The sequence below is a fragment of the Hyla sarda genome, chromosome 12 (genome assembly GCF_029499605.1).
Source record: "Hyla sarda isolate aHylSar1 chromosome 12, aHylSar1.hap1, whole genome shotgun sequence".
Lineage (NCBI taxonomy): Eukaryota > Metazoa > Chordata > Amphibia > Anura > Hylidae > Hyla > Hyla sarda.
In genome coordinates, this window is record NC_079200.1 from 8,471,992 (window position 1) to 8,485,458 (window position 13,467).

The following is a 13,467-nucleotide window of genomic DNA, read 5'->3' on the forward strand; positions in this document are numbered from 1 at the left end:
GGGCCCGTTCAGTCAATCACCGGCTAAGGCGGGACATTGCTGGGGCTGGTGATTGGCTGTGCAGACCAATCACTGAGCAGTTCTTCTCAGACGGTGGAGACCAGAGCTCTCAGAGTCCTGGTCTAGAGATGGTAGGTGGTGCCAGCTGTCGGACCCCCCAAGATCAGACACTTATCCCCTATGCTGTGGAAAGGGGATACGTCTTTAATACCTGGACAACCCCTTTTAAGGGGTCGTCCCATTAAGAAAAATAGGACTAAGTTGATAAATTATGTGAAATTAAACATATTTCAAATTTACAAGTATTTCCGAAAATGTACTATTTTGGAGATAGAGACTTCCTAATCGCTCATGTGCCTGATGCCCTTGGTTACGACCCACTGAGGTGGTCGCACATGCTCAGTTCAACTGTAGTCTCCTGAAAGTACTGGCAGTTGGTTTCTACTGTGCATATAAGCCAGGGGGATTGTGGGAAAGTGTGTAATCTGTTGCATGGCAACCACGGGGTCACAGTTCGGAGAGAAAACCAGGAAGTAATTAGATCCATGGGGGAGAAGAACTGTACGGGGATGGAAGTATTAGTACGTATTAGTATTAAATGATATTCATCTGATTTTACCAACTTTCCTTAGTGGGACAACACTATCTGGTAGATAAAACCTTTGTCCTATCCACAGTTTGGAGGATATGTGTCTGATTGCGGGTGGTCTGACCTCTGGGACCCCCTTGATCTCCAGAATGGGGCCTGTATCTGAACTCAAAGTGCTCCAGCCCCCACTTTCCGAGAGGTACTAGTATCGGCAATAACAGGCCACCCCGCCAACCACCGGCTGCCGCGATGTCCCACATCAGCTGGTGATCAGCTAAATGGGCCATCACTACCAAGACAGCTCATCTTAGAATGGTGGGGACCAGAGCCCTCATGAAGTAGGAGACTGGTCCCCTTCTGGGGGTTTCAGCAGCCCCCCTTGTCCCCTGGGAACAGTCACTTATCCCCTACATTTTATTAGCCAGATAACTCCATTACCATCTAAAAATATATAAAGGTTTGAGTCGATTGTTGCTTATATGCACAATTGACTAGAACCCAAATTTTTTTATTTTTTCTGATAACCATGTTAAATTCTCCCCTTGGCCTGGATAAATGAGCAGAAGTAGTTTATCTGTAATACATTTGAAGGTGAACGAATGGAACATGAAATTTATTGGCCCTTCTATGAACTAAGGTCATGGAGTTAAGTTTGTTCTCCATTCCCGTAATCTATAACCGCGATTGGGCATATTAAGCCAGGCTATTCCTGGCTCGAATGCAAGAACGGGTTAGAGGATCAGTCATTGTAATCTGTTTGACTATAGTCAAAGAGGAATAAACCTGGATGAAGCCCATAGGCTATAGATAAAGCTGGCTAGTCAAAATCCAAAAAATTGGGACCTAAAGTGTGCTTATATTATTGTAGACCAGTGGTCTCAAACTATGGCCCTCCGGATGGTGAAAAACTTCAACTCCCAGCATGCCCGGACAGCCAACGGCTGTCCGGGCATGCTGGGAGTTGAAGTTTTGCCACATCCGAAGGGCCTCAGTTGGAGACCACTTTTGTAGACTGAGTTGGCCATGGACACGTGAAACAATTAATCGAGTGAACCACGGGTATGGTATTTCTTGGTTCCAGTTACACATACCTCTCAAATCGTGAACTGAAAGAACATGGAGAACATCCATGGGGTGTAGGGTTTCTGATGATCGTGTTTGGAGAAGGGTATTGCATTGACTATAGTCACCCATTGACGTTCCACATAAACATCACAAAGGCCTCTTTGCACAAAAAAAAAAAATTCTTGTGCCTGTAAACCATCTACCAAAGCAAAACACGTAGTCCTGGCAAGCAATGTGGCATGCGCCTAAATACAACAATATAAGAGTGTTTTGGCTTCTTGTGCTCTCCTAAAATATTTTCAGAACTGTGGTCCTTCACTTCGCACAGCCGTAAAAAAGCAGCATTTTTTTTTAGAATTCTGGTGGAACCCTATATATAGTTCTCATGTTCTCTTGGTATTCAAGTCTGAGGTGGGTTGTTCTGAGGTGGTACAAGTGTTAAAAGATTGGACAGAACTCATAGAGGTCATAGTATGAGCCGTTCGGGCCGCCATTGGAGGTCCAGAGCCCGGTGAACCGTAACTGGTGGGGCTTGACGTAGCGTCTTCAGTCTGTTGATGCAACCTCACCCTTTCCATCTCTATGTGCGAGAGCGGAGTACCGGGAGAACACATGGTGTTGGAAGGAATATAACAGCAGTCTCTCATAGGATGGAAAGATTCCGATTCCGCAGGCCTCGAACATGAATCTGGAGAGACCCTCGTGAAATGCATCTGACCGTAGGGGACATCTGAAGGTAGCGGTCCATGATGTCCAATTGTCCGGGGCATTGGCGATTCTTGTACAAGATGCAGGGAGTGTGGAATCGGGTAACTGGACCGAGGTTGTTGCTCATTGCAGCCCATGTGGTTCGCTGAAGGGTTGGAGACCACTTGGACGGTGTACGGACAGGCCAATGGAGGATTGTACTGTTGGGTGGCCAACAGAGCTTGCAAGAGGCGCATCATGTGTTGTAATTCCTTACTGAGCTGTGAGACCTCCTGGTTGAGACAGTTGATCTGCAAAGCAGAAAATGAATTCATATAAGACATATTCTTTCTTTTTCCCATTACTAAAAAAGTGTTTTTGGTCAATGGTGGGAATTTATTATTGGGAAGCCAACTTTTTGTTGTTGTCGGTTTTAATTAAAGGGGTTATCCAGGAAAAAAACTTTTTTTTATATATCAACTGGCTCCAGAAAGTTAAACAGATTTGTAAATTACTTCTATTAAAAAATCTTAATCCTTTCAGTACTTATGAGCTTCTGAAGTTTAGGTTGTTCTTTTCTGTCTAAGTGCTCTCTGATGACACGTGTCTCGGGAAACGCCCAGTTTAGAAGAGGTTTGCTATGGGAATTTGCTTCTAAACTGGGTGTTTCCCGAGACAGGTGTCATCAGAGAGGACTTAGACAGAAAAGAACAACCTTAACTTCAGAAGCTCATAAGTACTTTCTGGAACCAGTTGATACATAAAAAAAAGTTTTTTCCTGGAATACCCCTTTAACCTGACAACCCCCCCCCCCCTCCTCCCAGTTTGTATTCAGATTTGTAAATTACTTCTATTAAAAAATATTTACCCCTCCAGTACTTATTAGCGGCTGTATGCAACAGAGGAAATTCATTTATTTTTTAATTTCTTTTTTGTCTTGTCCACAGTGCTCTCTGCTGACACCTCATGCCCGTATCAGGAATTGTCCAGAGCAGGAGAAAATCCCCATAGCAAACCTATGCTGCTCTGGACAGTCCCTGACATGGACAGAGGTGTCAGCAGAGAGCACTGTGGACAAGACAAAAAAGAAATTCAAAAAGAAAGAAATTTCCTCTGTAGCATACAGCTGCTAATAAGTACTGGAAGGATTGAGATTTTTAAATAGAAGTAATTTAACTAAAGCACAGCTTTTCAACTGAAAAATGTAGGAATGAATCAAACTAGAATAAAAGTGGCTGATTCCATCCAGTTTGTAGATGTTGGGCTTCCTTTGTTTGTTTTAAATCTCTTGATTTAAGTGTTGTGTTTTATTAATTGTAATTTGTTATTTTGTTTATTATAAAAAAAGTAAATAACAAACATTAAAGGGGTTATCCAGGAAAAAAAATTTTTTTTTTATATATATCAACTGGCTCCAGAAAGTTAAACAGATTTGTAAATGACTTCTGTTAAAAAATCTTAATCCTTTCCGTACTTATGAGCTTCTGAAGTTAAGGTTGTTCTTTGCTGTCTAAGTCCTCTCTGATGACACGTGTCTCGGGAACCGCCCAGTTTAGAAGCAAATCCCCATAGCAAACCTCTTCTAAACTGGGCGGTTCCCGAGACAGGTGTCATCATCGAGCACTTAGACAGAAAAGAACAACCTTAACTTCAGAAGCTCATAAGTACGGAAAGGATTAACATTTTTTTTAAAAGAAGTAATTTACAAATCTGTTTAACTTTCTGGAGCCAGTTGATATATAAAAAAAAGTTTTTTCCTGGAATACTGCTTTAAAGAGTACCTGTCACCAAACTAAACTTTTAATATATTGTCCCTTATGTAATTATAAAACACTTTGCTATTTACTTGCTGTTATAATTCCCAACCTTTAAATGTTTTATTGTGATTGAAAAAACGACCACTAGGTGGCTCTGTTCTGTTCCTTGCTGCAACTCAGTTTTGTCTCCTCCCGGCCTGGCAGGAGACCAAACTCAGGAAGTGTGTGTGGGACATGGCGGGGCACAGCTCTCACAGGCTTCAGTGACGTCGCACCTGCTGGGGAACACCCACTTTTTCCTGCCGGGAGCTTAGAAATAGCGAGAAAATACCAACAACAAGGGCGCACTCACCTAATGGGAGAAACTACCTAAAGCGGCTAGCCTAGCTAATGCAGAAATTCGTAATGACCTGGCAAATGGGTGGGAACTTTTGCTTCGTGACCTCTGCTGTTTTTCCGTAACTGTCCTGAGGTGACTCCTCTCTTCTTTTCTATCTGACCACAGTGCTCTCTGCTGACACCTCTGTCTATCTCTGGAACTGTGCGGAGCAGGAGAAAATCCCCGTAGCAAACTATCCTGCTCTTGACAGTTCCTAAGACAGACAGAGGTGTCAGCAGAGAGCACTGTGGTCAGACAGAAAGGAAATTAAAAAAGAAAAGAACTTCCTGTGGAGCACACAGCAGCTGATAAGTACTGGAAGGATTAAGATTTTTAAGTAGAAGTAATTTACCAATTTGTTTAAAGGGGTACTCCGGTGAAAAACTTTTTTTTTTTTTTAAATCAACTGGTGCCAGAAAGTTAAACAGATTTGCAATTTACTTCTATTAAAAAATCTTAATCCTTCCTGTACTTATTAGCTGCTGAATACAACAGTGGAAATTCTTTTCCGTTTGAAACACAGAGCTCTCTGCTGACATCACGAGCACAGTGCTCTCTGCTGACACCTCTGTCCATTTTAGGAACTGCCAGCGTAAAAGGAAATCCCCATAGCAAACATATGCTGTTCTGCGCAGTTCCTAAAATGGACAGAGATGTCAGCAGAGAGCACGGTGATCATGATGTCAGCAGACAGCTCTGTGTTTCAAAAAGAAAATAGCTGTAGTATTCAGCAGCTAATAAGTACTGGAAGGATTAAGATTTTTTAATAGAAGTAATTTACAAATCTATTTAACTTTCTGGCACCAGTTGATTTAAAAAAAATTGTTTTTCACCGGAGTACCCCTTTAATGGCTCCTGGCGTTCAGGTAGTATGTAAGTGTTGACAATTTTTACCTAAACAAGTAACCGTCTTCTACCAATGAAAATCGATACTCGATCGGCAGCTGGTATTTGTAGTTCCCCATCGACTTTTGCTTTCTTACCTCTTGATTTAATCTGCATATATTGTGCTTAATTTCTTCAGCTTCGGCGGCCAAGATTGGGTTGACTAAGCTTATTCCTAAAATAAAGGGGTTAAGAGAAGATAAGGGGTTAAGAGAAGATAAGTGACATTTATAAGGTAACGTATACAGTATAAGGCTGGGTTCACACCACGTTTTTCAAATACGGTAACCTTATACGGTTTTCCGCAAAAAAAACGTATCCGACCGTATCCGAAACCGTATGCATAGAGAATGCATTGTAAACCGTATTCCAAATGTTGTGTACGGTTGCATCCGTTTTGCCTCGGATACGGTTTTGCCGATTCTTCAACCGTAGGCAAAAACGCTGTCGACCACGTTTTTGCCTCCGGTTGGAAAACCGTATGCGCTTCTTTTAACATTGTTGTCTATGAGAACCGTAGACGGAATTTCAGAATACGGTTGCACACGGTTTTTTAAATCCGTTTTTAGAGTTGACACATGCGCAGATTGGAATTTCAATAGAACAATAATAACTTTATTAAATTGCTGGAAAACTAATTCCAACAAAATAGCAAAACCGTTGGCAAAAACTGATGCGAACGGATAGAACCGTACGGGGAAAAACCGTATACGTTTTAATTTGGAGTCATACGGTTGTATACATTTTTTGCCATATGTTTTTTAGCGGAAAGCCGTATACGGTGACCGTATTTGAAAAACGTGGTGTGAACCCAACCTAATTGACATTGGTCTTTATCCAAGGTCTTTAAAGCTGTTGCAAAACTACAACTACCAGCATGCCCGGACAGCCGTTGGCTGTCCGGGCATGCTGGTAGTTGTAGTTTTGCAACATCTGGAGGTCCAGAGTTTGGAGACCATTGCTATATACCATATCACATTTACAATTGCGTCCATAGAGCTACTACAAAAACCTGAGTGCACACTTGTATAAGTTGTGTATTTAAAGGGGTATTCCAGGAGAAAACTTTTTTTTTTTTTTTTTTTTAGATCAACTCGCTCCAGAAAGTTAAACAGATTTGTAAATGACTTCTATTAAAAATTCTTAATCCTTCCAATAATTATCAGCTGCTGAAGTTGAGTTGTTCTTTTCTGTCTAAGTGCTCTCTGATGACACGTGTCTCGGGAGCTGTCCAGAGTAGAAGCAAATTCCCATAGAAAACCTATTCTGCTCTGTGCAGTTCCTATGGGAATTTGCTTCTACTCTGGACAGCTCCCGAGACACGTGTCATCAGAGAGCACTTAGACAGGAAAGAACAATTCAACTTCAGCAGCTCATAAGTACTGAAAGGATTAAGATTCTTTTTAATCGAAGTAATTTACAAATCTGTTTAACTTTCTGGAGCCAGTTGATATATATATATAAAAAAGTTTTTTCCTGGATAACCCCTTTAAAGGGGCACTCCGGTGGAAAACTTTTTTTATTTTATTTTATCAACTGGTGCTAGAAAGTAAAAGAGATTTGAAAATGACTTCTATTTAAAAATCTTAATCCTTCCAGTACTTATCAGCTGCTGTATGTTCCACAGGAAGTTGTGTAGTCCTTTCTAGTCTGACCACAGTGCTCTCTGCTGACACCTCTGTCCATTTCAGGAACTGTCCAGAGCAGGAGAGGTTTGCTATGGGGATTTTCTCCTTCTCAGGACAGTTCCTGACATGGACAGAGGTGTCAGCAGAGAGCAGTGTGGTCAGACTGGAAAGAACTACACAACTTCCTGTGGAGCATACAGCAGCTGATAAGTACTGGAAGGATTATGATTTTTATATAGAAGTCATTTACAAATCTGTATAACTTTCTGGCACCAGTTGATTCAGAATTTTTTTTTTCTCCCACCGGAGTACACCTTTAAGGTTGACACCTCTACTTTATTCAATGTCCAAGTGGAAGTCATCTCACCTGGGGTGTGGCGCACGGTCGGCTCCTCCAAACGAAATGTATGAAAAAGCAAAACTTTTGAAAATAAAATCTTCTGTTATTGAGGATCCTTAAAAACAAACAGTTGTGTTTTGAGTCTTGTTACTCTTAAACGATTAAGAGTCGCAAGACTCGAAACGCGTCCACGGGAGTGTTCCCCACGGGAGGGATGCCCTATAACTTTACTGTTTGTTATACTTTTTAAGGAACCTCAATAAAAGGTTTATATAACAACTACACCTGGCCAGGCCTTGCATTTTGCGCTCTAGTCAGCGAGGAGTTACAGGCCTGGGCCAATCAGCAGCTGAGGCGGGGTATTTAATTCCTTCTCAGCCTTCTGGCAGTGCTCGTGATTTCAGCTTTGATTTAGTTGTCAGTCCTGTCTGTGTCTTTTCACACTTGTTACTTTGATTTAGCCATGGCTTTGCAGTTCTGACACATTTTACTAGTTTTTAGCCTAGGCCTGTTTGTTAGTTATCTGTCTGTACTATAATTGTTTTAATCTTATCTAATTTGTATCAGTTATGTGAACCTGACAAGTATTCACACCTGTCTGTGTGTTTTGTTCTCTGCCACTGTATAGGTCTTGATCAATTGCTCCTAGCTTTGCCCCTATACCTGGTGTTGTTTCTGTGTCTAGTCTGTGTAATCCAGAACCTGTGTTTCCTGATCTGTATAGAATTTAGATCTGTTTGTGTTTTGGACTCTGTCATGGTTTGGGTTTTGATCCCTAGCTTCTCTTGCTTTGCTCCTATACCTGGTGTTGTGTATAGTCTGTGTATCCAGAACTAGTGTTGGGCGCGGATATTCGCATTCAGAATTTTTTTCACGAATATCGCAAATATTGCAAATATATTCGCTACACATTAGAAATTGCGAATATTCAATTTTTTCCCCGCATATGCCCATATGTGAATATTCACATATTCCTTCTTTTCACTTGTGGGCCAATAAGAATGATGCAAATACACTTGTCAGAGGTTATCAACAACATCCCGAGCAACCAATAGTAAAGTTGCCCCCCCCACCCCCTCACTGTTTTCTTCCTCGAATACGCGAATATTCACATATGCGAATATAACGAATACGTGAAATTCACGAATATAGAGCGAATATTTGTCTATATATTTGCGAAATATCGCAAATTCGAATATGGGCAATGCCGCTCATCACTATCCAGAACCAGTCTATCCTTATCTGTATAGTGTCTTGACTTAAAGGGGTACTCCACCCCTAGACATCTTATCCCCTATCCAAAGGATAGGGGATAAGATGTCTAATCACAGGGGTCACGCTGCTGGGGACCCCCACGATCTCGGCTGTGGCACCCCCAGACATCCGATGCACGGAGCGAACTTCGCTCCATGCCAGATGACTGGGGATGCAAGGCGGAGGTTCATGATGTCATGGCCACGCCCCACTCATGACATCACGGCCACATCCCCTCAATGCAAGTCTGTGGGAGGGGGCGTGTCGACCTTCACGCCCCCTCCCATAGACTTGCATTGACGTCACGAGTGGGGTGTGGATGTGAAGTCATGAGCCTCCGGCACTGCACCCGACACTCTAAATGAACGGCGGGTGCAGCAGGGAGATCCTTTGGATAGGGGATAGGATGTCTAGGGGAGGAGTACCCCTATAAGTTCCTGTTTACACCTGAATTCCTGGTATCCTTTGGTATTACTCTCTTACCCGCCGTTTATTGCTTTTATTCTGATGCTGCTAGTCAGTACGCTATATACCTGCCATAATGGCTTCCTGATTTCTGTTTGTCACTACTTTGCATTACTACCATTATATACTATCCTGGTTCCCTGTCTGTTCTCATAGCTTGTTAACCCTTCGTATCCTGACCTATTTCCATGACCTGTTTATTGTTTTGACTTGACCCCCTGTACTTTAGTCCAGTAAAGGGGCTGGCGCCCAGTTGTGGAACCGCTATCCAGGGCGATTACGTAAGCAGACAGGAAAAGGACTACTGGGCAAGCTTCTGGCCGTATTATTGGCCTATCCCGGAATCGTTTTTGGCTGCCTGGTGTATAATGATGATAGTGAGATAACCGAGCAGTGGTTGTGAATACAGATGAAGCAGCTTTTGTGTTTGTTCATGCAGGGCCGGCATTCCCTTTAGTGACTGTCACTCATGTAACACAAGAACATTTATTTAATTACCCGAGACATGGGGGGATCCTAATTGTCTCCGAATACAATGATGGCGGATAAATGTGAGTGATGAGAGAGATCATTAACACGCACCATTGACTTAGACAGTATATACCTGCTTTACAATTTCTGAATTTATTGCAAAACTTATATTTTTATTTTATTATATTTCTCATGTGCTCTGACATTGAGAGACCCAGGCGGTCTGTGTATTACGTATTCCAAATCTATGTCTGGGCACCGCTTCTCTGAAGCCGGACCTCCAGTGATCCACTTATTTCCTTGAAGGCTTTGGCCCACAAAAATATGAATCTCCTATATACAGGATGTATGATCACTGGAGGGCTTCACTGATCACTACAATACGGGGTCACCCTCTATTCCTCCTCGGTGCATGGTAAGCTTAAATGGAGCAGTGACCCTACCTTGATTTACCTTTTAGGGTCAGTGCAGATCCTCTGGAGAAGTGTTTCTCAACCAGTGTGCCTCCAGCTGTTGCAAAACTACAACTCCCATATGTCCAGAGGATATGCACTGTCCTTAAAAAGTAAATAAGGCTTTCCACTCATCTCAACAGCAGTTTTAGTGCTTAGTGTAATCCCTTCCTTGCTGTTCTGCCTCCTGTATCTAATCTCCCCTCCCCAATCCCTTTAGTCTGTAGCCTTATCTTCTTTTGCTCTTAAATTAATACATCTTAAGAAATATATCACTTTACCACCACACAAATAAGTGAGATGGCCTCACAAGAACACAATCTGCATCAAACTCACTAATCATCCTATCTTGTAAAGATCGTGTAAATATATCTGATATAAATATTACTCGTAACCCTGTAGCCAAAGGCTGTCCGGGCATGCTGGAAGTTGTAGTTTTGCACACTGGAAGCACACTGGTTGGGAAACACTGCTCCAGAGGATCTGCACTGCCCCTAAAAGACAATTCAAGGATTCCCACTCATCTTAGCAGCAGTTTTAGTTCTTAGTGTAACACCTTCCTTGCTGTGCTGCCTCCTGTACCTAATTCCCCCCACCCCTATCCATTTAGTCTGCAGCCTTGTCTTCTTTTGCTCTGGTGTCTCAGCTGTTAAAGTAATACATCTTAAAGGGGTTATCCAACATAAGGTGACTTTAAAACTAACCTGCCAGACAGTAATGGACCACTTACCAAGGATCCTTGCTTGTGTATGTGGTAAATGACCATCTCCTATCTCCCCCATAACACCTCAGCTTTGTTTCTGTGAACTTGGTATTTCCTTTTTCTGTGCCCTCCCTCCAACTACAATCCCCAGGATTCCTTGTTTCTAGGAGAAAGGTGACTCTCACACATCGGTCACCCCACCCATTACAGCAGAGCCATACATCCCTTCCATACATGCTGTGCTTGAAACTACAATTCCCTGCAGCCCTGCAGAGAATGATCTCCCACTAAGCACAGGCATGCTCCCTTTCAACACCTGACTAGTGATGCATTGTCTTGGGCCGCTCTGCAACCTGGGAAAATGAACATCTGGGGGAAAGATCACATACGAATTGCAAGACTACCCATCATACTCAGGTACAGACACTATATTTTGAACTACACTAAATTTACAGTCCCTGTAGCATAGTCAAATAAAAAATCCTTGAATACCCCTTTAAGAAAAGTTACTACTACACAAGTAATATGGCCTCACAAGTACACAATCTGCAACCAGCCTCAAACTAATACATTCCTATCTTGTAAGGATCATGTAAATATATCTGATATACATATTACTTGTAACCCTGTAGCTATTGTACACTTAACCCCGTATCTCTGCCTGACATTACAGTACTGTAGAGCGCAGACACACATCACAGCAGGGGTCTGGGTAAAGCAATATGTGTCACGATTAAGCCTCGACAGCCTCGAAAGTAGAAAATGGCTATAAATATTAATAAGTCTACTAGTATAATAGAAAACCAGACTTCAGGGCCATAGCATGACAAATGAGGCCTCTGTGGCGGCTGAGATCTCACATGGATGGGCAAGTAAGGACGTTGGTTCAGAGGGGAGTCAAAGAGGAGACCAGATAGGTAGACAGATCCTTCTTAAAGGGGTACTCCGCCCCTAGACATCTTATCTCCTACTCAAAGTATAGGGGATAAGATGTCTGATCGAGGGGGTCCCGATGCAGGAGACCCCCGCGATCTCCCTGCTGCTCCCGGTGTTCGTTTAGAGTGCAGGACCGGAGACTCGTGACGTCACAGCCAAGCCCCCTCAATGCAAGTCTATGGGAGGGGGCGTACGCCCCCTCCCATAGACTTGCATTGAGGGGGCATGGCCGTGACGTCACAAGCAGGGCATCGCCAGTCCGTCATCTTTGTTCCGTGCACCGGATGTATGGGGTGGCGCAGCCGAGATCGTGGAGGTCCCCAGCGGCGGGACTCCCGCAATCAGACCCCCAGCAGCGGGACCCCCGCAATCCTTCGGATAGGGGATAAGATGTCTGATTGCGGGGGTCCTGCCGCAGGGGACCCCCTTGATCTCCCTGCGGCACCCGGCATTCGTTTAGAGCATTGGGTGCAGCGCCTTAGACTCGTGACGCCATGGCTGCACCTCACTCGTGCCGTCATGCCCCCTCCCATAGACTTGCATTGAGGGGGCATGGCCATGACGTCACGAGCGGGGCGTGACCGTGACGTCACGAGCCTCCGCCCAGCATCGCCAGTCATCTGGCACGGAGCGAAGTTCGTTCCGTGCACTGGATGTCTGGGGCGCCGCAGCCGAGATGGGGGGGTCCCCAGCGGCGGGATCAGACATCTTATCCCCTATCCTTTGCATAGGGGATGAGATGTCTAGGGGCGGAGTACCCCTTTAAAGGTAAATATATCTCATTTGTACACCCTACCAAGGAATGACGTCTTTACCTGCGGCTGGAGACTGTCTGATTGGAGATCTCGGCCTGGAGTTATCCATGTTGAATTGAAAGGTTTGGTTCTCCGAGACGTCTCCACTGTCCTCAATCCCATCGACCACTCTAAAAAGAACGTTTTTTTGGAGTTAATATGTGATACAAAGCAATTATCAAGCTCCAAATCCAAGCTTATCAAGGGAAATCAGAATCCCCGCCTTTAATCGGATTGAATGGGACCAACAACCACTTAATTGCTGAACCAAATGGTCTGATTGGGTGTCGTCCCAGGGCTCAGGTCCGCTTTAATCCCACACTGATGGCCTATTCCTATACGATTTGTTAAAGGGCTCCAGTGGAAAACTAAAAAATTATTTTTTTCTTCAAATGAACTGGTGCCAGAAAGTTAAACCGATTTGTAAATTACTTTTCTTAAAAAATATTAATCCTTCCAGTACTTATCAGATGCTGTATGCTCCAGAGGAAGTTCTTTTCTGTCTGACCACAGTGCTCTCTGCTGACACCTCTGTCCATTTTAGGAACTCTCCAGAGCAGGAGAGGCTTGCTATGGGGGATTTGCTCCTACTCTGGACAGTTCCTGACATGGACAGAGGTGTCAGCAGAGAGCACTGTGGTCAGACTGGAAATAACTACGCAACTTCCTGTGGAGCATACAGCAGCTGATGAGTACTGGAAGTGTTAATATTTTTAAATAGAAGTAATTTACAAATCTGTTTAACTTTCTGGCACCAGTTGATTCAAAAATATTTTTTCCACCGAAGTACCCCTTTAAGGGTTCAAACCTTGGAACCACTACCCGAGGGGATCAAGTAATTTCGTCAATGTTTATCCAGGTAGATCATCATCTGAGACAAGCAGCTCCTTTCCGGAATCACTAGGGCCTCCCTCAGTGTCCCCAAGGCCCCTGCACTTGTTTCCCCATTGTAAATATGTTTTACCAGTGTTATAAAATGTAATGTTGCTTTAAGAGTTATACCATGTGATATGTCATGTGATTGTTACCCAGGAGGCACCAGTGACCAGGTGATCCCGGGAG

General features: G+C 43.5%; 1 protein-coding gene across 1 annotated transcript in view; it reads right to left on the bottom strand.

Moving 5' to 3' along the window:
* Positions 1-1,550: 1,550 nt before the first annotated feature.
* Positions 1,551-13,467, bottom strand: part of KCNH4 (potassium voltage-gated channel subfamily H member 4) — a 190,740-nt gene continuing 178,823 nt past the window's right edge. The window contains exons 14-16 of the mRNA XM_056549169.1: positions 12,427-12,536; positions 5,461-5,537; positions 1,551-2,652 (exon numbers count right to left, since the gene is read on the bottom strand). Of these exons, the coding sequence (XP_056405144.1) occupies positions 2,038-2,652; positions 5,461-5,537; positions 12,427-12,536 (802 nt within the window). The 3' untranslated portion in view covers positions 1,551-2,037. The remainder of the gene's footprint in view (positions 2,653-5,460; positions 5,538-12,426; positions 12,537-13,467) is intronic.